General features: G+C 43.2%; 2 protein-coding genes across 2 annotated transcripts in view; one reads left to right on the forward strand and one right to left on the reverse strand.

The window, feature by feature from the left end:
* NLRP13 (NLR family pyrin domain containing 13) overlaps positions 1-26,870 on the reverse strand; it is a 32,413-nt gene extending 5,543 nt beyond the window's left edge. The window contains exons 1-9 of the mRNA XM_033129298.1: positions 26,570-26,870; positions 22,671-22,739; positions 16,393-17,980; positions 14,364-14,531; positions 11,036-11,203; positions 10,424-10,594; positions 8,939-9,109; positions 5,653-5,823; positions 2,373-2,543 (exon numbers count right to left, since the gene is read on the reverse strand). Coding sequence (XP_032985189.1) covers positions 2,373-2,543; positions 5,653-5,823; positions 8,939-9,109; positions 10,424-10,594; positions 11,036-11,203; positions 14,364-14,531; positions 16,393-17,980; positions 22,671-22,739; positions 26,570-26,870 — 2,978 coding nt within the window. The remainder of the gene's footprint in view (positions 1-2,372; positions 2,544-5,652; positions 5,824-8,938; positions 9,110-10,423; positions 10,595-11,035; positions 11,204-14,363; positions 14,532-16,392; positions 17,981-22,670; positions 22,740-26,569) is intronic.
* Positions 11,531-12,621, forward strand: LOC117034307 (L-lactate dehydrogenase A chain-like). The gene has a single exon (XM_033127070.1). The coding sequence runs from the start codon at positions 11,600-11,602 to the stop codon at positions 12,596-12,598; it is 999 nt and encodes a 332-aa protein (XP_032982961.1). The 5' UTR covers positions 11,531-11,599; the 3' UTR covers positions 12,599-12,621.
* Positions 26,871-27,285: the final 415 nt, after the last annotated feature.

The following is a 27,285-nucleotide window of genomic DNA, read 5'->3' on the forward strand; positions in this document are numbered from 1 at the left end:
ACATAGCGGGGATTTCCACCTGAATCTATAAAGAAATGTGACATGTGGCTGTACATGTAAAATAACGCATGACAAGTAGAGGGCAGGAATCTATTTCTTTAGGTTGGAAGGGGCTGGGTAGGACCCAGAGGACGCTTCCAGGTAAAGGTACCATTTAATGGACAGGAAGAGCATGGTATGAGAAAAACATGGGCTCCACTGTCAAACAGTTGTGTCCCAACATCTCAGGTCGAATGCCACCAGCTATAAAGTATATCGTTGACCTTGAACATGTACCTTTAAGAGTATTTCTTCGGTCTTCTAAACAAGTGTTGCTTAATCAGGAGTGGTTTTTCCCCACAGAGGAGATTTTGGGATGTGTGAGGACTGGGGAGGTGCTCCTGGCATCGAGTGGGCAGAGCCTGGGATGCTGCTCAACATCCTACAGTGGACAGGATGGTCCTCACAGCACAAAATTCAGCCCCAAATGTCAGTAGTGCCAAGACTGAGAACCCCTGGTCTAGGTGGTAAAGATGGAGCCCTGTGCATACAAGTGTGGATATGCAGGAACCTGCTTTCAGGCTACCACGCTGGAGAATGAGACTGGATGGAAGCAAACTGGAAATCAGGAAGGGATTCATGAGTAAAGACGATGCAATAACTGCTGCAAATGTTTTACTTGTTTCTGCCTCTGGGGAGAAGCACCTGGAGAGTGAGGGCTTAAAACCAGACCCTCACTCTTTTTAAGCATAAATATGACCATGGTTTGCTTGTATAAATCTGGTGGCCTCTTCCTTACCTACAGGATAAAGAATATTGCACCCGAAGATACTTCTTAAAGGTTAGGGAAGTGGCGAAGAGTATTGGCTTCCTATTTTACCACTTAGCACAATGCCCTCAAGGTCCATCCATGTCACTGTATATGGCAGGGATTCCACAGAGAAAGACAAGTACTGTATAATCTCACTTATATGTGGAATCTAAAAGCTCATAGAAACAGATTAGAGTGGTGGTTGCCAGGGGCCGGGAAATGGGAGATGATGGTCAAAGAGTACAAGCTTCCATTCATGAGATGAATAAAGTCCTGGGGATGTAATGTCCAGCATGGTGACTATACTTAACTCTGCATTATATACTCGACAATTGCCAAGAAAGTAGATCATAAATGTTCTCACCACAAAAAAAAGAAGTGGTAATTAGATGATGTGTATCAAATCAACCGTAAGGTGGCGATCGTATTGCAACACTTAAGTGTATCAGATCAACACATTGTACACCTAAAACTTACACAATGTTATGTGTCCATTATCTCTCAATAAAGCTTTGGTTGGGGCGGGGGGAGGGAGAATTGGCTTCTGAATCAGACTTGGATTGGGTCCCTGTTCCCATCATTATTTAGCTAAAGAACCTCCTTGCCTCAGTTTCCCCATCTATGAAATGGGTATAAAGTTCCTGCCCTCCTAGGGTCTCCCCGCTGGAGCATGAAGTGACAATTGTCATGGGTTTCCCATTTCCATGCACGTAGTAAACACTCAAACCATACAGGACTTTTCCCTGCATGGTGTCCTCCATCACTCTGTTCCACCTCTGGACCCTAGACCATGCCATCACTCTCTGCCAGGACTTGCTTCCCTCCCTTCCTTTTGGGGGCTGGGAGGGCGGTGGGGACAAAGACTCGTGTTTCGAGATTCATCTCAAAACCCAACGTCCTCAGCGCAGTCCTCCCCCAGCCCCTCAGCAGTTTGTGAGAACAATAAACCATTGTCTGTGTGAAGAGGGGCCACATTTGAGCCACATTAAACCCTAAACCCTACTACTTGGTGCTAAAGCATCCTAGTTTGCCGAGCAAACATATCACATTGTGGTTAAATTCACCTTCACTTACAAAGTGCTCCCCCATATGGCTAGTACCCACCTGGCACCATCCGTCGTTAATACAATATTACTGACTACATTCCCTGTGTCGTACTTTACATCCCTGTGACTATTTTATAAGTGCCAGGTTGAACATCTTAATATTGAATCACTATGTTGTACACCTGAAACTAATATTAATGTATGTCAATTATAACTAAAAAATAAATTTTAGAAAATAACCTAAAAAAAAAAAATAATAAAAAAATCCATCTCCCTGTTAGAGAGTGAAGATTCACAGGGCAGGGGGCATGTCACCTCCCCCAGCAACTTCTATCCAAAATGTACGCATTGAAAGAAAGAATATCTATCAGCAAAGAGATTTTTAAAAGTAAAACTTTGCTCCTCCCCATGTCTCCTCTTCTTGTCCTCAAAGTGACCACATATTACTCTGTCCCCACCCAGGAGTAGAGTAACAGGCCAGTGGTGGTGGTGGGGGGACGAGGGAGACTTCCTGCAAAAGGACAGCGTTGACTCACCCAAGTGTGTTCAGTGCACACTGCGAACGGTGGAGAACCTCACACAGTCTCCTCACTCCGTCATCCTGGACACGGTTTCTCCCAATATCCAAAACCTTCACATTCTGATTGTGTTTGAGGACGTCAGCCAGCCCCCCACAGCCCTCCGCTGTGACAAAACACTCTGACAAACTGCAAAATAGAGACAGAAAAGGAGGAGGGAAATCATCCTCGAGCCCTCTTTATAAGCTCCAGCCCACCTCACTTTCTTCCAAGGAAAAGAGACAGCAGAGCCCCAGAAAGAGGAAGAGCTGGTTAGGAGGTCCCCACACCTGGTCATCCAGGTCCCTGTGACACACAGAGAGGAGGGACCGCAAAGGCCTGTCCTGGGAAGAGCTGCTTCTCACCACAGGGGCCCGGGCTCCCCTCTGCTGTCACAGAACATGTGTCTCAGCCTCTGAGCTCAACACTTGAGCTGGAAAACATACCAAAATCTCACATAGGGCAGACCCCAACTTCCAAGAATGAGCTATGGTACCAAAAGGAGTTCAGGATGAGAAATTCAGGTGTTTGGAGAGATAATGAGAAGAGGGGAGGTGAGAGGGACACAGGGGAGAGGGGACAGAGAGAAAGGAGACAGAGAGACAGAAAGAGAGAGAGACAGAGAGGAGAGAGAGGGACAGAGGGAGAGGGGGGGGAGAGGGAGGGAGGAAGAGAGAGAGAGAGAGAGAGAGAGAGAGAGAGAGAGAGGGAGGGAGAAGAGGAGAGCACAACAGAGAGACAGAGACACAGAGAAGAGATAGAGACAGAAGGAGGAGGAAGGTGAAACAATGGAAGAGTGACACCTTAAGGTGGAGAAGGCAAATGAACATAAGGCAACACGCTTCAGCCATATAGGAATAGCTTGACTACTACATGAGAAATACCCACATGATTAAAACGGTCTAAGGGAACTGCTGACTTGATAAACATCTATGCACATCATACCCAGCATGGCTAACTTGCCTAGTGAAGGATGCTTACAGGTCATAGGGAAAAAAGTCAATAGGGAAAAAAATAGTCCTCAAGTTTTATCAACAGGTTTTTCATTTGGAAGTAAGTTCGCACAAATGACTTTCAACATTCCAAAAGTGCTCAACTCCATTCTTATTCACAGAGACAAAAATAAACAAGAACTCTGAGTTCACAAATAAGGAATATGACCTCTGGGACTGACCTCAAAATAATCTTGAGAGGAGAGTGTCATTGAGGGTTTAGACAAAAGCAGACTGACCATGAATCAACAATTGGTGAAGTGGGTAATGGAATACATTACATACTACTCTCTCTACTCTTGCACCAGTTTCAATATTTCCATGGAAAAATAAAAAGTAGACGGAGCTACCATTACTCTACCTCTCAAATTGATGGAGAACAAGGAGGTTTAGTGACACTGCGAGGGTGTGGATAACGCGAGCTCTTGGCAGATGGTGACGGTGTTAGTAGAGGACGATTAGGCAATGTGTGCTAAATTTTGATTGCAGATACCCTTTGACTCAGCCATTTTAGGTCCAGGAACTTATTCTACAAGCATATTTGCACGTCCAAAATGACACAGGCACAGAGATATATTGTATAATTTTTATACCTTTTTAAGAAGATTGGAAACAACCAAAGAGAGAGAGGTAGAGAGGAGACAGAGGACAGAGAGAGACAGAGACACACAGACACAGAGGAGAGGCAGAGATAAGAGAGGAGACAGAGAGAGGGAGAGGTGAGAGAGAGAGACATAACCTGTACACTGATTCAACAAGTCACTATGCCATCATAAAAGAGTTAAGGTTGTCATGTACTGCTATGCAACATTCTCAGATATGTTGTTTGGGGTGCATGTTTCATGGGAATGAAAGCTGAGGAAAAACACACTTATACATGCACAGAAGACCTCTGTGAGGATTAAAATAAAAAAGACACTGAAAACACTGGTGGCCCCGAAAGAGGGGAAGCAAGTGGCTGGAGGACATCAGTGGGACCTGGTTTTATCTGATCTTTGGTTCCCACTGAGTCAGCAACGTCCAATAGAAATTTCCATGGTGATGGTGGAAATAGTCTGTAGCTGCACTGTCCGCTAAGATAGCCACATGTGACCACCAAGCCTTTGAGATGTAGTTAGTGTAACTGAGGCATTGAATTTGTAACCAAATTTCGTCTTCATTAATTTTAATTTAAATGTAGGCACATGTGGGTGCCATGACCAATGCAAGAATATTCTACTGTACCTAATTATGGCTCAGCTACATGTTTGGCCATTAAAATATTTCCAATACTATTAAAGTTAATTAAAAAAATATAGACAAAGGTTTCCAAATCTCTTAGCACACTATTCTGTGATTATTTGGATAGCCTCCACTGCCATCTATATTTCCACTGAGGGGTCATGAGCCTTTTTGAGACAGATATGGTCTCTATGTTAAAAAACATCCACAGGCATAAATAATATACAAAATCATTTATATTATGACTGGCAAACTAGGGAGACCCAAAGATCATTTTGACTTCTTTATCAGACACGGAATAAAGAAGATCAGACATAGGCACAGTGTGCAGGAGAGCTGGCGGAGCTTGCCTGGCCACTGTCCTTAGAAAGGTCGGCTGACGAGGATGGCCTTTGGTTGGCATCTGGCAACGTGGATTCCAGGCGAGCTCCCCCGTTCCCTGATAAAAGTGACTCACTGCCTAAGCTGTGCAAACGTGGTTTATGCTGAGCCCCTGCTTTGCTCGTAGAGGTCTGGGATCGTGGGATGTGCTCGGTAGGTGTGCACAGGACTAGAGCCCAGGAGAAAATCTGGAGCACTGAGTGTGTAGGTCACACCTTCCGTGGTGGACATTTCACAGGTGTTGTCACAGCTCATTCCTGGGGGTATTAAAGTGGTCCTGGGTGACCGCTGGGAGCGAATTCCTGGGGGCTGGCACCTGGGTTCCTGCAGACTTTGCCTAAAGCACCTTCTCTTTCTGATGTTGCTTTGTCTCCTTTCACTGTAACAAGTCATAGCCACAAACGACTGCATGCAGAGTTCTCGGGGTCCTAGTGAATCATCAAACCCGAGGGTCATCTTGCGGACCCCAACACGCATTGTGGTTGGTCCTTAACAGTCTCCCCATTTTTCCCTCTACACACCGCCTCCCACAAACCTAAGCTCCTCTACGCCAAGAATCACGTCTGCACCCAGGACACACACCCCACCTGGGACTCAGGACTTTGCAGGTGCACTCACAGGGTGCTCCTGCCCCCCACTAAACGAGAGGGAGTCATGGTACTTACTCCAGGTTCTGCAGGCTGCAGTCTGGACGTCTCAGTGCTCCACACAGAAGCCTTATCCCCTCATCTCCCAGGTGGTTCTTCCTCAGATTCAGGTGCGTCAGACTCTTGTTCTGGAGGAGAGCATCTGACAAATACCTGCAACTGGGCACCCCAAGCTGGCAGAACCAGAGCCTGGGGAGCAGAGCCAGAGCCAGATGCTTGGGAAAGCAGCCCCAACCCAGGGCCCGAGCCACCAGCACCCACCGCACCAAGTTCACCACAGTGTCTCCTTGGGCCCTAGCCCGGGATGTGTTGAGCATCTGTGTTTGCTTACTTGTCCTGTCCAATTCCAGACTGGACAACAAGCATGGCAAGAATGTCCCCGTCTAGTTAGGGATGGGTTTCAAACAAAGATAAAGGAATGATGGTACAAAGTTCCGGTTGAGCAAGATAAGTTCTGGAGATCTACTACTATATGGCATGGTGCCTCCAGCTAGCAATGCTGTCTATATGCTTAAAATCCCCGAAAATAAGACCAGGTCTTACATTAAATTTTGCTCCAAAAGATGCCTTAGGGCTTATGTTCAGGGGATGTCATCCTGAAAAATCATGCTAGGGCTTCTTTTCCGGTTAGGTCTTATTTCCGGGGAAACATGGTAGATCCTATGTTAAGTGTTACCACCACCACCACAACTGTAATAATAATAATAAAGGGCAGGAAGAAACTGTGGGAGGTGATGGACACGCCCACAGCTTTGATGGTGGTGATGGCTTCACAGGTGTCACTTATTCCCAAACTCATTGAGTTGTACACAGGAAATACAGAGGGTGCCAAACAAATGTATACACATTTTAAGAAAGGAAAGCTATTAAAACTGTAATACTCAACATATACCGATAATAAAAGATGAATACAAGTCACATTGCAGTTCTGCAATTACAAGAGGTGCTCAAAGTGGTCACCTCAGTGTCCAGACACTTCTGATTATGGCGAACTACTGCTTGACCAAAGTGTCCACTTGTATACATTTTTTTGGCACCCCCGGTACGTACAGTTTTTTACATGTTGAAAAACTAAAGTTTAATGTGAGAATTTAAAAAAAATTAAGTAAAAATTAAAATTAATTGAGGAAAAACATTTTCAGTGGTACTGAGGCAGCTAGGGATGAGCCTCAGGCTCTGGAGCCAGTCCTGGGTTCAGATGCCACTCGGCTGCCACTAACTGCTGTTGGCAAGCTGTGTCCTCCTTCAGCTCTGCTGCTCCAAAGTGGAGACTATGATGGCTTGTCACAGGTGTGATGATTGCCAACGAGCCATGCATGCAAAGTGCTCGGGACAGTCCTTACAAGCGATAGGAGATACATAACATATAGAGATTTTATATACATAGTAGATCTATAGGTATTATATAACAGATACTACCTGTAATATATACTGTTGATATTGTGTAACAAATCTTACATGTTATATAAATTATATAGAATATTACATATAATATGTGAGCTCTTATAGATACATATATGATATATAGGTATATAATAACATTATGCATTATATACATATAACATTATATATTATATATAACATAATAAATCTTATATAAATGATACATATTACTTATATTACGTATAATATGGTTATATATTAAATTATTAAATATAATTTAAATTATATTCAATGTTATTATATGGAGAATACATTATGATTATAAGTATATTAATAAATATGCTGTTACTTATTGTTATTGATTAAATATTTTATATATCACATTAAATATGACATATCATAAATTATATATTAAAGTATATAATATAATTATAACATAGCTAATTATATTACATACTTTAGACTATATCATAAATATAACAAATAATTGTACATGTATAATATCAGTTCATGCTATATTTGCACTAACTTCTTATGAATATTCTGGTTCCTTGTGACCCAGCGCTAGGTGAGGGCCAACCTCTGGCTTCCAGGCTCAGACTTCATAGTCTTTTACCATAATCACCCCCAGATGGACCTCAGACCCTTGGCCTTCTCCATTCTTTTATACCCACCTGCACAATATCTGACCCCAGGAAAACCCAACTCTCCATCTATTTCATACTGCACCAGGAAGCAGACGTGGCTAACGAGGAAAAGATCTGCATAATCACACTGCAAATGGACCCTCATCCCTGCCCAGTGAAGCCCTGGAGCCCTGTCGACCCACCTGCACCTGCTCCCATGACACCTCCACGTGGCAGATGAACAGGCACTTCCTGCTCCCGAGTCCCAGTCTACACTCTGTACACCCAAAGCTGCTCTTCCTCCACTCCTCCGCATGTCAGCAAATGACACCACCCTTCCCCCAGCTGCCCAAGCCCATCACTTGCAGGCGTTCTGGGCTCCCTCCCCGCCTAAACCACCTCTCATCCAGTCCCACTGGCTCTACCTTCAAACACGCCCTGAAATCCTCATCAGGCTGACTCCCTCATACCGTCTCATCTGGTCTTCAGGGAATTGCTTCTGTTCCCCCTGTGCCCCCATTGGAGTCCATCCTTCAAGGGCAGCCTCAGTGACTTTTCAGAGATGTCACTGTCCAACTTCCAACCCCCAGAGGACTTTTCATCTCCCCCCAAACAAAACACAGATTCCTACCCTGCCCCAGCATATTCCAGATGCCTTCCTGCCCCTGCAACTTCATCTTCTTTCATTCCCCTGCCCCACTCACATTACTCCTGCCATACATGTCTTCTTGTTGTTCCTACCCCAACAGGCCAACCCTCCTGTTTCTTCTCTCTGTGTGTGGCTTCCTGTCTTTTTCGCAAGTCTGCAAGCATCACCTCCTCAGATAAGATGGTGAGAGGAGACCTTACTGGGAAACCAACCCCAACACTCGGTCTACTCATTCTTTGTTCTTCTTCGTATCTGCACTACTGTTGGCTTTTCTTTGGTATCTCACTCATGAAACTACATCCTCTACACAGGCAGGAAGGATGTCTGTCTTATCCCCCACCCCGACCTTGGTGCCAGCTCTGTGTCTGGAGATGGGAGCTCAGGTCTGGGTTGACTACAGCAACCATAATTTCCCGGTGTCCTTGCTAAAACTGAATTCCTTAGCACAACCCCCAGTAATTGATTCAACAAACCTAGGGTGCTACTCAATCTGTGTTTTACAACGATGCCTAGCACGTGGAATAACTGCTCAATACATGCTAGTTTTCAAGGATATAAGTGGGTCCCCAATGAAAGAACCATCACTCTCCCCAGTGCTGAACCTCCCACAGGCTCATTTATAGAACTGGAACCAAGAGGAACTTACACCAATCTCTCTAAGGCACACTCAGGTTGTGTCAGGAGAGTGCACAGCCACCTTACACCATCATCTTGGAGCTGATTAAACCCCAGGCACAGCCGAGTTGTTCTCTCGGTGCTGGTGAGAAGCAACGCCAGCCCCTCAGAGCTGGCCACCGACAGGTTGCATTTCTCCAGGCTGTGGAAGGTGCAGATTCAAGGTGAGCCTCAGCTATACCCATCCTCCTTTCTCTTTCTTTTTCAAACCCTCAGCTGGGCCACAGTCTGGGACCCCAACATCATGGCAAGATTCAATCAGGAAAAAAACAAAAGCTTCAAGAAGGAGGAAAATGTAGGTCAAGGTACAGTTTCTCAGTCTCAGCCCTACTGAGCTTTGGGCCAGTCATTCTGGTTGTGGGGGGTCCTCCAGGGCCAGGTCACGCTGGTTGTGGGGGGTCCTCCAGGGCCAGGTCACTCTGGTAGTGGGGGGTCCTCCAGGGCCAGGTCACTCTGGTTGTGGGGGGTCTCCCAGTGCATGGTAGGATATTGGTTATACCTGGTCTTTATACACTAGCTGCCAGAAACATCCCCTCCCAACTGTGGAAACAAAGTATGTGTTCAGCCATTGTCAAATGTCCTCTGAGGGACAAAATTGCCCCAGTTGAAAACCACTGGGTTTAAGGGAGGCTGGCAGAAGTCTAAGGGGTTAAACCAAAGAGGCCAGCAAGCAAGAGGCCCACAGTCTGGGTGAGTGCAAAACTGGCCGAGACTGAAGCCTCGGGAGAAAGGTGTGTAAGGGATAGAATATATGAAGGTCTGCCTGGGAACATTTAGGGACGTAAACTTTCACAGTGACTTGGATACATGCTTGGCCTTGGGAGGATTGGCTACCCTCCCAAGGACCAAGAAAAGTACAGGATGGGGAGTCTGGCCTTCGCAGGCTCCGGCACATCTAATCTGGTACCAAGGACTGGCCCCGGCTCCTAGCCAGATCCGGGACCAGTTTCTTGTGTTGCTGACATGTATGCTTATTGGCTCCTTGCCACTGTTGTTGGTGAAGTCCTTAAAACCCCAGAAGAACAAAGGCAGGCACGGTTGTTCCCCGGGCTGCCTCTGCTGCTGCAAGATGTTTCGCCCGTGCTGATGAAGGGCCGGTGCTGTTTCTACAACTCTAATTGACTGGGCCCTAGTAGTATAATAAGTTGCCTCCTTGCTTGTTAGTAGTATAATATATTCCCCTAATCTCTATCTTTTCTTATTTACTTTTGCTTTATAATAAAACTCTTTAACTCCTCCATCCTGGCTTATAGTGGTATATCTTGTATATCGAGCCTTGAAATTAAGTCTGTGCACAGCAATTGATAATAATTATTGATACAAGGTGGGAAGGATGAAGATGAAAAGAAGTGTATCAACAGGATAGGTAAATACAATAGGGGGATCCCCAAGGCTCCCCAGAACATACTCCCGCTGCTGCTGCCCTGGCTCTGCCCCTCAAAGCAGGAAGAGTTACCACAGCTCCTTCAGGGCAGACTTTGACATGTCAAAAGACTTCTGCGGTCCTTTCTCCTGGATATCAGAGAGGTCATTGTCCCCCAGGCTGAGGAAATGCAGGCTGGAGTTCTTGCTGAGCTCCAGAAAGAGACACCGACAAACCAGAGAGGTGAGGCCACACGACTCCAACCTGGCAAAGAGGTCCCCAGACAGGCAGTTAGTCCTGGGCAGAGTAGTTTTCTGTTAGAGGCCGCCTTGCTCTATGAACAAAAGCTGATTTCTCCCCATTCCTTGTCCCTTCCAGAGGCAGGACGGCCTCCAAGTTAATGCTACTCCAAGTGTGGTCCAAGTCCAGCATCGCCTCCAGGCCTACTACAAATGCTGATTATCAGGCCCCGCAGTGGACCTGCTGTAGCTCAGGGGTGAGTTCCAGGAATCCGTGTGTTAACACACCCCCTGGGTGGTTCTGATCTACATTAAAATTTGAGAACCACTGCTCCACACCCATGTACCTTTTCCCTTTGCTAATCTTTCTCTGTATCTTTCACTGCCATGCTCACTCCTGTTCTCCCCAAGAGTCATCAAACCTAGGGGTAACCTTGGAGACAGATCTGGAAAACCAAAGACTTACCACAGATACTTGAGGTTGCAGGCTGAGTGTCTCAAGGTTCTAAAGATCATCATGGATACTGTAATTCCCAAGTTGTTAGAGCTCAAGTTCAGATGGGTCAGCCTGCTGTTACCATAAAGTACCAGGACCAGCTCCTTCAGAACCCTCACAGGGGTTACAGATTTGCACCTGAGGAAGAGAAGCAGTGAGAAAGCTTAGCTTGGAATGTGTGTAGGGGAGACTGTGTCTTCATCTTGCCTTTCTACCATTAAAAACATACACAGAGACCCTCAAGGATGTAGAAGATATAAGAGGAACCCAAAATTTGATTTTTGAGTCATAGTATACTCCCCAAAGATACAATTAGTTATAATTAGTATACAATTAGTTGGCCAAGACTCTCAGTTGGATATATGAAGTCAGGAGTCTCTCAAGCTGGGCTCTTCCCCCCCCACTCCAACTTGCCATTAAGAAGTCCTAGGGCACTAGGAGTTGTGGGACTCGGAAGGTTTAGCAGCAGGGGGAAAAGCAGTGTCAACTGTTGGACATCACTCGATTTGGATTCCTTTTGGGCCTAAATTCACTATGGCAACTCTCAAGGATCAGCTGACTGTGAATCTTCTGAAGGAAGAACAAAGCCCCCAGAATAAGATTACAGTCGTTGGGGTTGGTGCTGTTGGCATGGCCTGTGCCATCAGTATCCTATCGAAGGACTTGGCAGATGAGCTTGCTCTTGCTGATGTCACGGAAGACAAATTGAAGGGAGAGACGATGGCTCTCCAACATGGCAGCCTTGTCCTTAGAACACCAAAGATTGTCTCTGGCAAAGATTGTCATGTGACTGCAAACTCCACGCTGGTGATTATCACAGCTGGGCCACGTCAGCAAGAGGGAGAAAGCCGTCTTCATTTGGTCCAGCGTCACGTGAACTTCTTTACATTCATCATTCCTAATGTCGTCAAATACAGCCCCAACTGCAAAGTGCTTATTGTTTCCAATCCAGTGGACATCTTGACCTATGTGGCTTGGAAGATTAGCGGCTTTCCCAAAAACCGTGTTATTGGAAGTGGTTGCCATCTGGATTCAGCCCGGTTCCGTTATCTCATGGGGGAAAGGCTGGGAGTTCACCCATCAAGCTGTCAGGGGTGGGTCCTTGGGGAGCATGGAGACTCGAGTGTGTCTGTATGGAGTGAAGTGAATGTTGCTGGTGTCTCCCTGAAGTCTCTGCACCCTAATTTAGGCACTGATGCTGATAAGGAACAGTGGAAAGAAGTTCACAAACAGATGGTTGACAGTGCTTATGAGGTGATCGAACTGAAAGGCTACAGATCCTGGGCCATTGGACTATCCGTGGCAGATTTGGCAGAAAGTATGATGAAGAATCTTAGGCGGGTGCATCCAATTTCCACCATGATTAAGGGTCCCTATGGAATAAAAGATGACGTCTTCCTTAGTGTTCCTTGCATCTTGGGACAGAATGGAATCTCAGATGTTGTGAAGGTGACTCTGACACCAGAGGAAGAGGCCCGTTTGAAGAAGAGTACAGATACACGTTGGGGGATCCAAAAAGAGCTGCAGTTTTAAAGTCTTCTAATGTCGTGCCATTTCACTGTCTAGGGTACAAAAGGATTTTAGTTGGAGGTTGTGCATATTGTCCTTTTTATCTGATCTGTACTAAAGCAGTAATATTGTTAAGACAGCCTAGGGAAAACATCAATTTCCTCAAGTTAGCAATAGGAATGGTTCATAAAACCCTGCGGCTACATCCTGATGCTGGATGGCACTTATCTCGTCCTACACTGGTTAGTGTGGAATAGTTCCACCTGCTCAGAGGCACCACCACTGCCAATGGTGCACACGATGCTTCAGTTGCCCTTCAATCTAGATGTATGTTTACTGTGTGTTATATAACTCAGGTTCCTTTACCCTATATGCCTAGTCCAACTTTTTTTTCTCCAGTCCCAAAGCTGGGGATCCAATGTATAAACCAAAATTGTATGTTCTAAGGGATCTTATTTTATGTACTATATCAGCGTATACTGGAGACTAATGTAAAATGAAAAGTCTACATATTAATAATGCAGCCAACTATTGAAATGTCATACCAACAAAAACACCAAATAAACCTTGAACAGTGAAAAAAAAGAAGTCCTAGGGTACAGCATAGGGAATAGAGTCAATGGAACTGTAACAGCTATATATAATGTCAGAAGCATAGCATATTGGGGGAGGGGAGTTGTTGCTTTGTAAGGGGTATAGATGTATGGCTATTGCATTGTTTTGTGCACCTAAAACTAATAAATAAATAAATAAATAAATAAAGTCCTGGGGCCACCTAATCTTCTAGGAGGGTGACCCCCACTATACCAACCCAGAGAGGTCTGGTGAGAAAACGCCTCTTGTTTTTCCTTGAGCTTGTTTCTCCTTATCTTGAGGATTAAGTGACAAAACCAAAATGGGGTGGGGGGAAAACAAAAAAAGATGAAAAAGACAACTGTTTAAGCCTGCCTCAACACATTGAAGTTGAGAACAGTCATTATTGCCGAATCTTCTGCTCTTAACTCATTGAATCAGCACGTATCTGAATTTTTAGACCTCAAGGTATGATGGAATTGTGGATGAAGAGCAGGATACAATTAGTTGGCCAAGACTCTCCAGCATCCAACCAAATGCCATCTCAAATTCCACTTGAAGAATTACTCACTCTGTCCTCTATCAGTATTTCTTCCTGGCTTCTCCCACAAGGTCCACCTCCATCTGCTCATTCTTCGCCATCTTCAAACCAGATTTGAGACCCCATAATGTCTACTGACATCATGCTGGAGAACGAATAAACTCAATTCAAAAAACTATGTTTCAGCTCCAATGAGTAGGCCCTTCTTAAGGAACTGATTTCCTTCTGCTTTGGGAGGTGTCACCATCTCATATACTATTCTGACCATTATGTGAGTTTCTTTGACATAATGTGAGCTCTATGAAGGCAGAAATTCATCTGCTCTGTTCTCTGTTCACAACCCCAGAACTGAGACAGAGATGCCCCTATAACATCTTAGAAGCTCTCCACTCCTTCACATCCAGCTCAAAATAGCAGCCTCACTCAGAGGTCTTAAGGAAAAATTTGTTGCTTTACATGTACCTCTAGGGCAAGATCACTCATGACTGCCATTTTTTTTTATAAATTTCAATCATCTTTGCCTAAGTAGCAACTTCACTAATACCGGCACAATTATTTAATTCTTCTGAGCACCTAGCTTACTTTCTGGCAAATACATATTGCAGTAAATAGAAGGGAAAAAAAGAGGGTTAGTCTCCTCTGGTATTCATCAAACAGTGAGAATATCACACTTACGTTAGTTTTTGAAGTTTGCACCTTGGATTTCTCAGCTCATAACAGAGTTTCTTCATAGATGTAGCATTTAGCTTGCTGTTACTCAGGTCCAGCTCATTCAGGTTCCCATTGTGGAACACAGAACAAATATCCTCCCACTGATGTATCTTGGAATTGACAAGACTCATTCTTTATGAGGGAGAGAGAGAAGGCTGATGAGTAAATGAAGCTCAACCAACAACCAGAGGAGGCAAAAAGAGACCTTAACAAATGGTGTGGAGATTCTGTAGCATTCTGGATATGGAGATCTGTAACCCGAAAAGCATAGATCTCAAAACACCGGATGTGTAATTCCTGCAATCCTCAACAATTGTTTTTGGAGGAAAGCAACCACATAAGTGACGTGAGGTGGACTACAGGTATAATCCTTTAAAGTTCAGACTGTAAGTGAATCAGACCTGAAATGAATTCAGAACTCTTTTCCCTGCTAGTAATATTTCATCTCTGTGCTCCAATTTTCTAGCTCTAAAAGTACATAATAAAACTTACTCTCATAGGATTTTGTGATGATTAGATTCATGTAAATATTTAGAATTATTAGCATTCTATTTATTTAGAATTTCCCCAATACAGTAGGCTTTCAATGTTAATAAGAGCAAAAGAGCATTATAGTAATACTTTTTTTAACCTCAGATGAGATGAGGGAAGTCGAACAAAGAACATTCCTAAAGTACCTGAAGGATATAAATTTCCTGATCTACATCTACTCCGTGAGCCCAGAACGTAGCATTGGTTAGCGTAATTGTTTCCAATCTTAAGTGTGTATGCTTTATGTGTTTAACATCCCAGTTCATTCTAATATGCAGTTAAAAACCTCTGAGGAAAAACAGTAAGAAGCTGTGCTGTAGAGAAATAGGAAATGACCTTAACATCAGAAGATCTATTATGACCTTTGGAGAAGGCATGAAGTCTCAAAGAAATCATGTGTCAAGGGAGAAATGATGTTGATGGTGGATTGATCCTCAAATAAATGGGATGATCCTTGGGAAAACACTTTGTAGTAAGAGCACTTACTGATGACCCAACAGGGGTCCCTCCCTAAATAAAGTCCTTTATTTAGGTTTTAGGCATTCCAAGACAGGGTAAATGATAGCCAGTACATATTGAACATTTATTACTCCAGACACATCACCTTACTAATATTCCAATCTGGGTGAACACAAAGAAATTAGTCTTCTTGAAATTTCAGTATGTTCAACCAAAATTGAAATGGTACTTTTTGCAGGTTTGAGGGCTAAACAAGGGTTTGAGAACGCATGTAGCAGGCTCTACTTACAAGACAAGTTCAGAAAACATCTCTGGGACCTGAAATAATTAGCAGAACAGTCAGGTTTCCTTATTTCCTAAACTAGAAGTCATTAGTGTCAGTGATGGCACAAGGTCATAGGATAAGAAGCCAAAGGAGGTGAAGTATTTCCAGGATACTTCTTCCAGGAGACAAAGGGACAAACTCATCAGAACAAACATTAGGATTTACTTGACACCACTTGCCCTGCTCCCACCCCAGCTCACTCTCAAATAAGCAGCATCCAACATTTTGATTAAGATGTAGAACTCCAAGAGGGAGAGAGCCGGGCACACTGATCCAGGCTGAGGACTCAACAGCCACATGGACATAAGCCAGTTGGGTTCCCATCTTTCGGTTTCCTCATCGGTGAGTGGCAACAACAGTTCCCCCTCCATTCAGTTATGGGCATTAATTTGATGCCAGAAGATGTCTCATCACAATGCCTGGCACAGAAACTTTCGATAGGCTGCGTCTGAGATAGAAGATCTACTTTAAGTCGGCCAGTTAAAGAAGCCAGGGAACCCACAATGATAACTAAAGGAAAATATTCTCACAGGTTGGGGCTGATCTACGATGTTTGGTCAGTCACACCCATTGATAACACAGCAGCAGCAGCAGAGCCCCCGTTTTTCATGGTAGAACTCGGGCAGAGCATGTGAAGATGAGAGAATGTGGGTAAAGAAATGGTGTAGCATTACTCACCCCAGAGTTTGCCAGTTGAAAGTCGACTCCTTTTGAGGGTTGAGACAGCTGACAGAAAGCCTTAGCTTACCTAACCTTTGACAGTGCTTTAGGCAAAATGAAATAACTCGGAGTTGTAGGTCCCCAAAAATGTCCAGGTCAGCTTCAGGGAGGTAATCCAAAATCTGCTTTACAAAGTTCTCCTCGTGTGTTTCATATAAGCACTGAAAAAACATGAGGAATTCAAAATGGAAGGAGACTATGTCATACTTCGATAAATCTTCTGCCCATTCTAACAATTCATCCATTATCCTGGGAGACAGCCTACAATGCAGAGTATCTTCCAGTTCTCTTGCAAGGTCTCTTTTTAAGAGACCAAAGAAAAAAAGAGCCATTTGATGCCAGTAGACGTTTGTGTCAGTGAAGACATCATTCAGTAGTACCCTCATCTCTTGATGAGTTGAGAGACCCCTGGTGGATCCCTCTGTTCCCCTGAGTACATAGAACATAGCCCCCAAAAACACCTGGAGACTTTGGTGAGTGAAGGTAATACAATCCTCACAGTCACTGACCTTCTGAAGAATATTCATCCTGAAGAGAAAATCAATGAGTGGTGCCTGCAGGTGCCAATGTTCTATGTCCTCTTTTGCAAATGTGAAGTTTGAAGACCACATCCCATCTGCAGCAAGAGAGCAGAGGGCCCTCCATTGCTCTGGCCAACTCTGCCCTGACCAATTGAAGTCTGCTGTTGCAAATGAGCTGGAGAAGAAATAGGCATACAGACTGGTGGTGTTCAGGGCGCTCAGCTGGAAATGAGGATATCTTGTCATCTGTCGCTTCAGGCAGGAACACACAATCCAGCACACCAGGGGGGCGGAGCAAGAATGAAATAGAGTTTTGTTATTTCTTATCCAACGCAAGATTTTCCTGGCTTTGTCTTGGTCCCCAAAGTACCTGAAGAAATACTCCTCCTGGTCTCCTTCTGTGAACCCTGAGATTAGTACAAATCGGGGGTTTAGTAACAACTTTTTAAGATCTTCACTCCTACCGTCCCTGGTCGTGATCAGTAAGGTAGCCATGGGGGCCAGTTCTTTCTTCAACAAGTAGAATAGGATTCTGGCCACTGGGAGCTGCTGGTACCAGTCTGTACATGGCAGACTGTCAGCCAAGTTGGAAGGCATGGTCATTTCCTCAAAGCCATCAATGATAAACAGAAGCTTCTCGGGGTGACTCATGAATTCTTCAATGGGGGCCTGTGAGTTGGGCCAGTCCTGGGAAAGCAGGTCAGCAAAGGTGGTGTCCCTCATCTTTCTCACTTGATGGCAGCTGATGTAGAAAACATAGGAGAACTTATGGTGAAAGAGAAAGCCCTCTGCCCAATGCAGCATGACCTTCACCACCAGCGTAGTCTTCCCAACCCCTGCCATCCCCTCCAAGACTATAGTCTGGGGCTGGGCTCCGGTCCTGTTAGGATACACCAGGCTCTTCAGCGCTTCATGCTCGTTCTCTGTCACATCGCGGAGGTATATATGGTCTTCCGGCCAAGGGATGTTGTCCCACATCACCAGCATTTTAGCCTTCATCCTCTCTCTGTATGTTTTTCTGTGGACTAAACAGAGAACTATGGCAAAACACAACAGTGATCAGAAAGAATATCAGCATTAGGAATTATTCAATAGTGAAGTCACCTTGAACAAAACAGACAATCTCTGCTTTCAAGGGTCTAACTTTTGGGAGGTGGGTGGGTGTGGTGGTGGCAAGTCACAAAATGTAGCAAAATTTAAATAGTGTGATGATATACACACATAAAAACCCTAGGATGACACAAGAGAGATGGAAGATGCCTTCTGAAAGGGGAAAGGGATCAGCAGATTTCTGCATGAGAGTTAACACCTTAATCATGAGAAGAAGCCAGTCCAAGATGTAGAAAGAGATGCTTTCAGGCACGGGAACTATGAGTGCAAATGCCCTGAGATGGGAATGAGAACATTCTAGAGCACAGTGACGGAAGGGCCTGGTAGGGGGATAACTGAGCAGTGGGGAGGGACTAGGTCATGACCATCTTCATTCTAAAGGTCTAGAACTGAAAAGCCATAATTTACATGCATAAAAGTTTGCTGTTCTTTGAAGAAGGGACTGTGGTCCAAGAAAGGAGGCAAGAAGACCAGGTGAGAAAGCTACATCTGTATCTAAGTGAAAGCTGGTCTGTTTGGTCAAACATGGCCATGGGTAACACAACAACCACAGATCCCCAGTTCTTTTGTGGAAGAACGTAGAGCCTCGGAAGGATTAGATCACAGAATTAGAAATAAAAGAAATAGATGTAGGGTCTATATTGAAAATGGAACCAATAGGACTTCTACTGATTTATGACAAGGGGGTGAGGAATGCTAAGGAAAATGGAGTTGTGCACACATTCTAGGATTTTGGCTTAAATATCGGGGTGGGTGATGATTCCACATGCCAACAACAAAAAAATATATATATATATACACACACACACATACATATGTGTGTATATATAAATATATATACACTTATAGATATAAATTAAATATAGTTTATGTAAAAATCTAAATATATACATAAAATATATTTTAAACATATTATATATTACATTTAAATATACAAATTATATATTTTACATAAATATATAAATTATATATAAATTAAATATAAATATATAACATTTAAATATATTTTTATGTAAATATCTAAATATACATATAATATTTTTATATTTTAATATATAAATAAAATGTATATTTTACATAAACATATAAATATAAAATATATAACGTTTTTAAATATATAAAGATATAAAGTTTCTAGTAGAGAAAGCATTAGAGTAGGAATATCAAGAACTACCCTCACATTTTCTTCAAGATTTAGAACTGATACTTATGGCTCTGAAGCTTTGTGGACACTTCTAGAATCTCGGTTCCCTTGACCAAATAAAATCCAAATAACAAGGAAAGAATGCAGAAGCACTTTTTTTTGCCTATGAAGAGGCATCTTCTGGAGATGGGATTTGGGGCAACATTCCATTGGATTATCAAGCATCTTGGAAGATTGCGTTTCTCAAATGTCCAAACTTCCAGAGCTTTACCCACCTCCAGAAAAGAACTATTGTTCTGGATTGAGCAAATTCCAAGACTTGATCAATCAGCCTTCAAGAAATGGATCTTATGGACTAAAGGGTGATTCTTCTAGGACGTGCTCCCTCAGCATGAGTCAAGCCATCTCCCTCTGTTTGCCTTAGTTTCTCTTCTATGCAACTTGAGTTTAGTGAAATCTAAAACTATCAGATCAAAATCTCAGGTGGCTATCACAGCAGAGGCACCCTTTAACCTAACCGATTTGGGGATGAGTCTTGCCATCCAGACGCTGTAAAGCTGAACATGAAAGCACCACACAAACTCAAGAGAGGAAAACTGCATGAGGGAGAAGATTTACCATCTATGTGACAAACCAAGAGGCCATCCTCAACATGTGACGTGCTCTGACAAGTCAATGAGAAGAAAATGAGCATCCACCAGAAAAGTGAGAAGGGGGGCAGAATTGTCATTTTGCAAGAAATAAAAAGGCTAATATGCAATTCTGGTTTTCAACTCACTAATAGAATGAATACATACCAAATATTAAATCACGACTACTCTGATCAAGTTGGCAATTTTTTGAAGGAATTTTGTGTTGCTAGCAGGACAGAATAGACACGGCATCATTGGGGATGGCCTTTTAAACAGATTTTCAGGGGATCAACTTGCCACATCAAAGTTTATATTACATACATGCTTTAATGTAGGACTTCTAGTTTAGGAGTGTCTTCTACAGAAATAACTTGCAGACAGACAATGTCATGAATATCTATCTAAGTAGTGTTAATTACTAAAAAAAAAAAACCTGGCAGCCTGTCAACAGGATGTTAGATATAGACCAAAATATATCCATACAATCGCATATTCATTAAAGAATGTGGCTGATGTGTTTATATAAAGATATGATCAATTGAGAAAAGCAGTGTAGACCTATCATCTAATTTATGTATTGAAGCTGGGAGAACAAACATTCTTAAAGTGATTATCTTTGTAAAATTAATTGCTTACATATAAAAAGGAAGACTTTAAAATATTGAATACATTACAAATTAATATTAATATTAAACACATTTACATTGTTTAATCTCTTTACTCTGACCAGAGAACAGATAACTTGGGAAACCAAAAACTGCCCCGAAAGTTATGAAAAATATTTAAGGAGATATCACATCTATTGAAAAAGGGTACTATTAACAGGAAATTGATTTAATAGTTTTGATGTAAAATATACTTTTGATGGAATGTTTCATGACAGGTGTGATAGAAAGTTGAAATAATCTTTCAAATTATAACCAAAAAAAAGATGGAAGCATATGGAGGCTGGTGGGAAGGTATGAAAATTAAATGTTAATCCCAGGAAACACAACATCTAATTGGAATTTCAGGGGGGGAAAAAAACAAAACAAGAACAGAGAAGGAATGATCACTGTCAAAGAAATAAATAAGTTTGAGAATAGGACACATGTTTTTAAATGTAAAGGCCCCGTGTAAAGTACAGCATAGAGAATAGAGTCAATAATGTTGTAACAACTATGTATAGTGCAAGGTGGGTACTAGGCTTATGGGGGGATCACTGTATAAATGATATAAATGTCGAACCATATGCTATACACCTGAAACTAACATAAATAATATTGAATGTCAACTGTAATTGACAAATAAATATAAATAAATAAATAAATAATTAATTAAATGTAAAGTCCCACTTTGTAGGCAATCCAATGAGTAGGGCCAGGCCCAGATCCTAGTCTCACGAGGACATTTCAGAACACGGGGGGAGGACTCCAACAGCTTTCACAGTGTGAAAGACAGGTCACATACAACATAAAAATTCAAAGTGGCATCAGATTTATCACCACTGGGCACTGGAGGACATTGGACACCAGAAATATCAAGGGAAGATGTCTCTTGACTTGGAATATGACACTTAAATTATTCATCAAAAAGTGCACTAGAGGAATTTTCAATCAGGCAAGCTCTGGAAAACCCTCTTGTATTGACAGTTCTCAATAAGTTACTATAAAATGGGTCCACTGGGACAGTGGTGAGACAGACAGATGGACGTGGAATCCACAGGAACAAGACGGAGGCAACATTCCAGAGCAGAAAACAGAATTTGAGATTAAATGAGGTCACAGGGTGGGGGCTACATGGCAACCGATACAGACTGGAGAAGAACATGGGGCTTCAGGAAACCATCTAGAAGGAATGACAAGGGAGCTGATGGGCTCCTTCATCTGTTTGATTGCGTTATGCTTCCCAAATAACTCTGCAGTAATGTAATAATAATTACGAAGAAAGGCAATGCAGCCACCAGAAGCTGAAAAAGCAAGGACCAATTCATCTCTCAAACCTCTGGAGGAAGCACAGCTCTGCTGACTTTTGACCTTGACTTTGGATGTCTAGTCTTCAGAACCATGAGAGTAAACCTATTGTTTAAGCCACCGGTTTTTGCTAATTTATTACATCAGCTCTAGAAAACAAATATAGGATGTAATCCTAATTTATTACATAGCTCAGCATTGATTTATGTGTATATCCACAGGACACACTGAATACCTTCTCCTCATACACACACACACACACACACACACACACACACACACTCATATAACTTTATTGGAGGGTAGAAGAAAGATACCTACCATGAAAAGAAGTCAGTAGCTAATTGATTGAAAAACTCAGAAACAGCAGTACATGTTAATTACTTATGAGCCAAGAAATGGAGAGCAAAGACGGCAGCTGAGAGTGGCATGTGGCTGCTTCTGTAGATCAGGATTCAAGGGTTAGGCCAAGAACTGACGCCTTTCATTATACGCTTTGCATTTTTGTGATTCTTTTTGTATTATACACAAGTACATCTATTTCCTGAATGAAATTAACTTGTTCTATAACTGCATGTATTACTTTGTCAATGTGAAAATCTCCATGGGACCATGGGTACAAAAAAAAATACAGCTACCTATTAAGTCAACACAAAGTCCACAGACAGACACTGGCATCGAAGAACTTAGTGGAATCAGAGAGAATGTCTGGCACAGTAACTTATTGAATAAGCAGTGTTAGAAGAAAGGTTGAGAAGGGGATCACTTCTGGAATTCTATAAATAGGATAAAGTTTCAGGGGAAATGACAAATGCAGATCTGGTAAAATGCCCAATCAAGCAATTTGCCTGTGATCATCATAAAACAGTGTACAAACCTGATTCTTCTCCTGGCATCTCTGGTTCCTCTTGGTTGGAGTTTTGGGGTCCCTGCATCTGGGCCATCTCTGAAATAAACAGTGATGGTGGGATCTGAGATTCCCTAGGCTGGAAATGAGGAGGCAATGTTTAGTGCTCTCCCTAGAGCCAACTGTTTCTCTGACAAGCTTGGGATGGAAGAGATGGAAGGAGTCACATCCTCCAGCTAGAAGGGGACACACAGGGCTAGTCTCCACTCACTGATTTGTCCCAAGTGTGTAGAACAGTTGGAAGACACTACATACAATTCATAGAAGACACTCTAATATTTTCGGAATAAAATACCATAGGAAGAAAAGCACTAAGAATTGGGTTGTAACCCCAGCTCATCAATGTGTTTCACATAACCGCTCTGAATCCCCCTTTCACCATGAACCAAAGGACCCCTTCTGTGACTCACTCACACAGCAGCAATCTAAATTCCATGGCCCAGTACTAAGCACATGGCTAGTACTTATGAGCCAGTGCCCATAAGAAATTTGAAGAACAGGAATCCATTATTCTCCACCCACATTTGCCCAATTCTGTGGAGCCCCACAGGCCCCAGAGGCAGTCAGTCCAGGGTTAGGCTATCTCACCTAGCACCAGGGAACCACAATGACAATCTTTTCCCAGGCACAGCCCAGTAAAGCTAAGATGGTCCCTTGTCGCTGACTCCATTTGTCTGTAAGCCAACTACATGACATGTTGCATTGCTGTGTTGCAAGTGGTCCCAATATGAACCTTCCATGGTATGGCTTTATTGTTGAGTATCAGGTGCCACGACTTGCATCTTGACACATTAAATTGAAGACTCTATATCTAGCTGGGGCCACCCGTGTAAAGAGCCGTGCTGTTCCAGATGAACAGTCAGGAATTTAAGTCTAATTCCAAGAAAGAGAGGGAAAGGAAGGAAGAAAGAAAGGGAGGAAGGAAGGAAGGAAAAGAAAGGAAAGGAAAGGAAAGGAAAGGAAAGGAAAGGAAAGGAAGAAAGGAAGAAAGGAAGAAAGGAAGAAAGGAAGAAAGGAAGAAAGGAAGAAAGGAAGAAAGGAAGAAAGGAAGAAAGGAAGAAAGGAAGAAAGGAAAGATTTGCAATTCTGACTTTGGCTCTCGGAGGAAGCCTGTTGAACCACAGCCTCACCTCCCCAAATCTGTTGAAATTGTGTTGGGTAGGGTGAGATGGCAAACTAGCCTCTAGAAACCACCAGAAAAGGTGATGCTATTGGAAACTAAAACATCCCAAAGATGAACAAATGAGTGAGGACCTACTCCCCATACCCTCTAAGCATTTCATCCTGGAAACTCAGAGGTGGGTACGCTGTTAGCCCAACTTTCAAAAAAAAAAAAAAAAGAATAGGGGTCCAGTGGTTAGTCATTTGCCTGAGAGTACATTTGGGTAGGTGGAACCAGCCTTTGAATCAGGCAGTTGGACGCTAGAATCTGAGCTCTTAAACCCATAGTTGCCTGAAGACAGCATGTGTGTGCCTGTAAACACACGCACACTCACAAACTTACTCACAGATACATATTCCACAGCTCTGTTCAAGCACAGACATACTCAGCATGCTGTGTGTCCTAGGAGATGGAGCTAATGGGGCAGCATAAGTGACCCTGACCTTTTGATCACCGCCCATTTTGCTTCTGAGATGGATGTGGGCTAGGGCTGCCTCCTGCGTAGCAGGTTGCCTTCTAAAGCCCCATCCCTTTAGAAGGCCAAGTGGGAACTGGATAAGGACCACCAAGAGGGGTTCCTGTGGGTCCCCATCCTGTCCTCCTGCCCACCAGATGATACACAAAGCCTGAATTTCCATGACTCAGCCTCCAACACCCAGAGCTCTGATAAGGAAGACTATGTTGCCGACTCAGAAGTCATGCCCTCATTTTGCGGGCACAGGAGCAGCATATGGTCGAGCACAGAGCCCCTGGAACCCCACGACCTGGTTAAGTCCCAGCTCACGACCTTGAGCCCTTCACTTGAGCTCTGGGTCACAGTTTCCCTGGCTGTAAGACATGAACAGCAGGACCTTCTTCTTATGAGTGTCATGAAAAGTAGCAGTACACAGAAAGCACTGGGATCAAGGCCTAGATTGTAACCAGTAGCAGCAAAGTTATGATTTTTTTTTCTCCAGGTCTCAGAGGCAGTCAGTTCTGCCACAACGTGACACAATGCTGTAGTAGGTAAGGTTGCATGATACAGACCACATGGGTTTTTATTATCTAGGAAAATGGAATCAGTGACACATTAAACAAAAATGCTACACCTGAAACTAATATAAAATATTGAACATCAACTGTAATTTAAAAAATTTTTTAAAAATACAAGCTGAAAAAAATGGTAGAACAATTTTACACTTACTGATTATGAAACATTACCACTACAATTAATCAGTAAATATGACACTACAATAAATACTACAATGCTACAGTAAAAATACTACAATGCTGCCATAAATAAATACTACAGCCAAATGCAGTTTTGTTTTTTGTTTGGTTTTGGGGTTGTTTTTTTTTTTTGCATTTACCTAGTGTTTCCTTTGGGGAAAATATCAAGCGACATGGAACCCCCGCTATGCTCAAAGCATCTCCTCATACAATGTTGCATTGGGACAAATGTGCCTTTTTGAGATACCACTTCACTCCGGTTAGAATGGCTATCATCAATAAATCAACAAACAACAAGTGCTGGCGCGGATGTGGAGAAAAGGGAACCCTTGTGCACTGTTGGTGGATTGCAGATTGGTGTAGCCACTATGGAAATAGTACAGGAGTATCTCAAAAAACTGGAAGTGGAACTACCTTATGACCCAGAAATTTCACTCTTAGGTATCTATCCAGAGATATCCAAGATGCTAATTTGAAAAAAATATATGCATCCCTATATTTATTGCAGTGCTATTCACAATAGCCAACACATGGAAACAACCGAAACGTCCATTGGTAGATGACTGGATTAAGAAACTGTGGTACGTTTATACAATGGAATATTGCTCGGTCATGAAGAAGAGTGAAATCTTACCATTTACAATGATGTGAATGGGCCTAGAGAACATTATGTTAAGTGAAATAAGTTGGATGGAGAAAGACAACTACCATATAATCTCACTTATATGTGGAATCTAAAGAACAGAATAAATGAGCAAAGTAATCAGAAACAGTCTCAGAGACATGGAGAAAACACTGAGGGTTGCCAGATGGCAGGGGGGTGGGGATAAGGGGGAAGGTGAGGGGATTAAAAAGCACAATAGGTAACCACAATATGGCCATGGGGATACGAAGGACGGTTTGGGGAATATAATCAATAACGTTGGAAAGATTTGTAGGGTATCAGATGGGCACATGTCTTATTAGGGAGACCACTTCATGGATGGTGTAGATGCCTGACCACTGCAGTGTACACCTGAAGCTGAAGCTGAATAATACTGAATGCCAGCTATAATTTAATATATACATATAGTCACAGGATGTGGAGTACAGCATGGGGAATAGAGTCAGTGGAATTGTAACAGCTATATACTATGTCAGAGGGGTAGTAGATTAGGGGAGGGGGATTATCACTTTGTGAGGGGTGTAAATGTCTAACTATTACATTGTTTTGTACAACTGAAAAAAAAGCCCTGTAACAGAATGAATGTGCCTCTTTCAATTCCCTCCCACATTAGAGCTCCCAATCTTTACAGCTTTTAGACCTTTAAGCTTTAAACCTTCATAGCCCATTAGGGAGATTCTTTCTTAGGGGTAGACTAGCAACTTGGAAATCCAGCAACAACCTCCTTGCTCCCCTGAGGGTAGCTGTCTTCTCTGTCCCCCTCCTCTCTCTGTGTCCTGTCACCCAGACCTCCCTCCGTCCCTGAACCCCCATCCCCACATCAGACACACTCACCATCCATTTCTGCTCTAACTTCTTCACACAGTGAAGTCAGATTCATGTTCTCAAAGATTCTGAGTGTCATTTCCCACATCTGCCTTTCCGGGAAGTATTCACTCAACAGACACAGCAGGTTAGTGGGATCAGCGACCTTCAAGTTGGCCCAGGGGATCTGCCGGAAGTTCTCAGGCAGCAGCTGTGGGGACTGGAGGCCAAGTTTGAATTCCTCCAGCTGGTGCTGATCCAGGCCCCTCAGGTGAGACAGGAGCTTATCACAGGTACAGTCGTCCACCACGAGGTTAGCAGAGGAGCTCATCCTGCCGACACACGATTCCGAGCTTCACCCAAGACCTGTCACATCCACAAACAAACAGAACCTTAGAAAAGAGAATTGAAACCATAAGCTGAGACTTTCACATCCTCCAAAACTGTCTGCTCTGTACCCTCGCTATTTATTTCCCCCTCTTAGCACTTCCTGCTACGCGTGTTTGTACAGATTTCTCTCTCTCTTCCACAAGGATGTCAGCTCCTTTTCAATGGAGACGTTGCCTGTTCTCGGCTGTGTCACCAGGGCCTGGTGTACACAAGGCCCTCGGTGACAGAGAGAAGGAACAAATGGTACTATGCCCCACCATGAATTCTTACCCACCTTTCATTCTCTAAACAACCAGTCATACATGGGGACACTTAGGGTCTCTAGCTTATAAAAGTGACAATGACATGACATCTCC

Source organism: Rhinolophus ferrumequinum, chromosome 15 (genome assembly GCF_004115265.2).
Source record: "Rhinolophus ferrumequinum isolate MPI-CBG mRhiFer1 chromosome 15, mRhiFer1_v1.p, whole genome shotgun sequence".
Classification (NCBI taxonomy): domain Eukaryota; kingdom Metazoa; phylum Chordata; class Mammalia; order Chiroptera; family Rhinolophidae; genus Rhinolophus; species Rhinolophus ferrumequinum.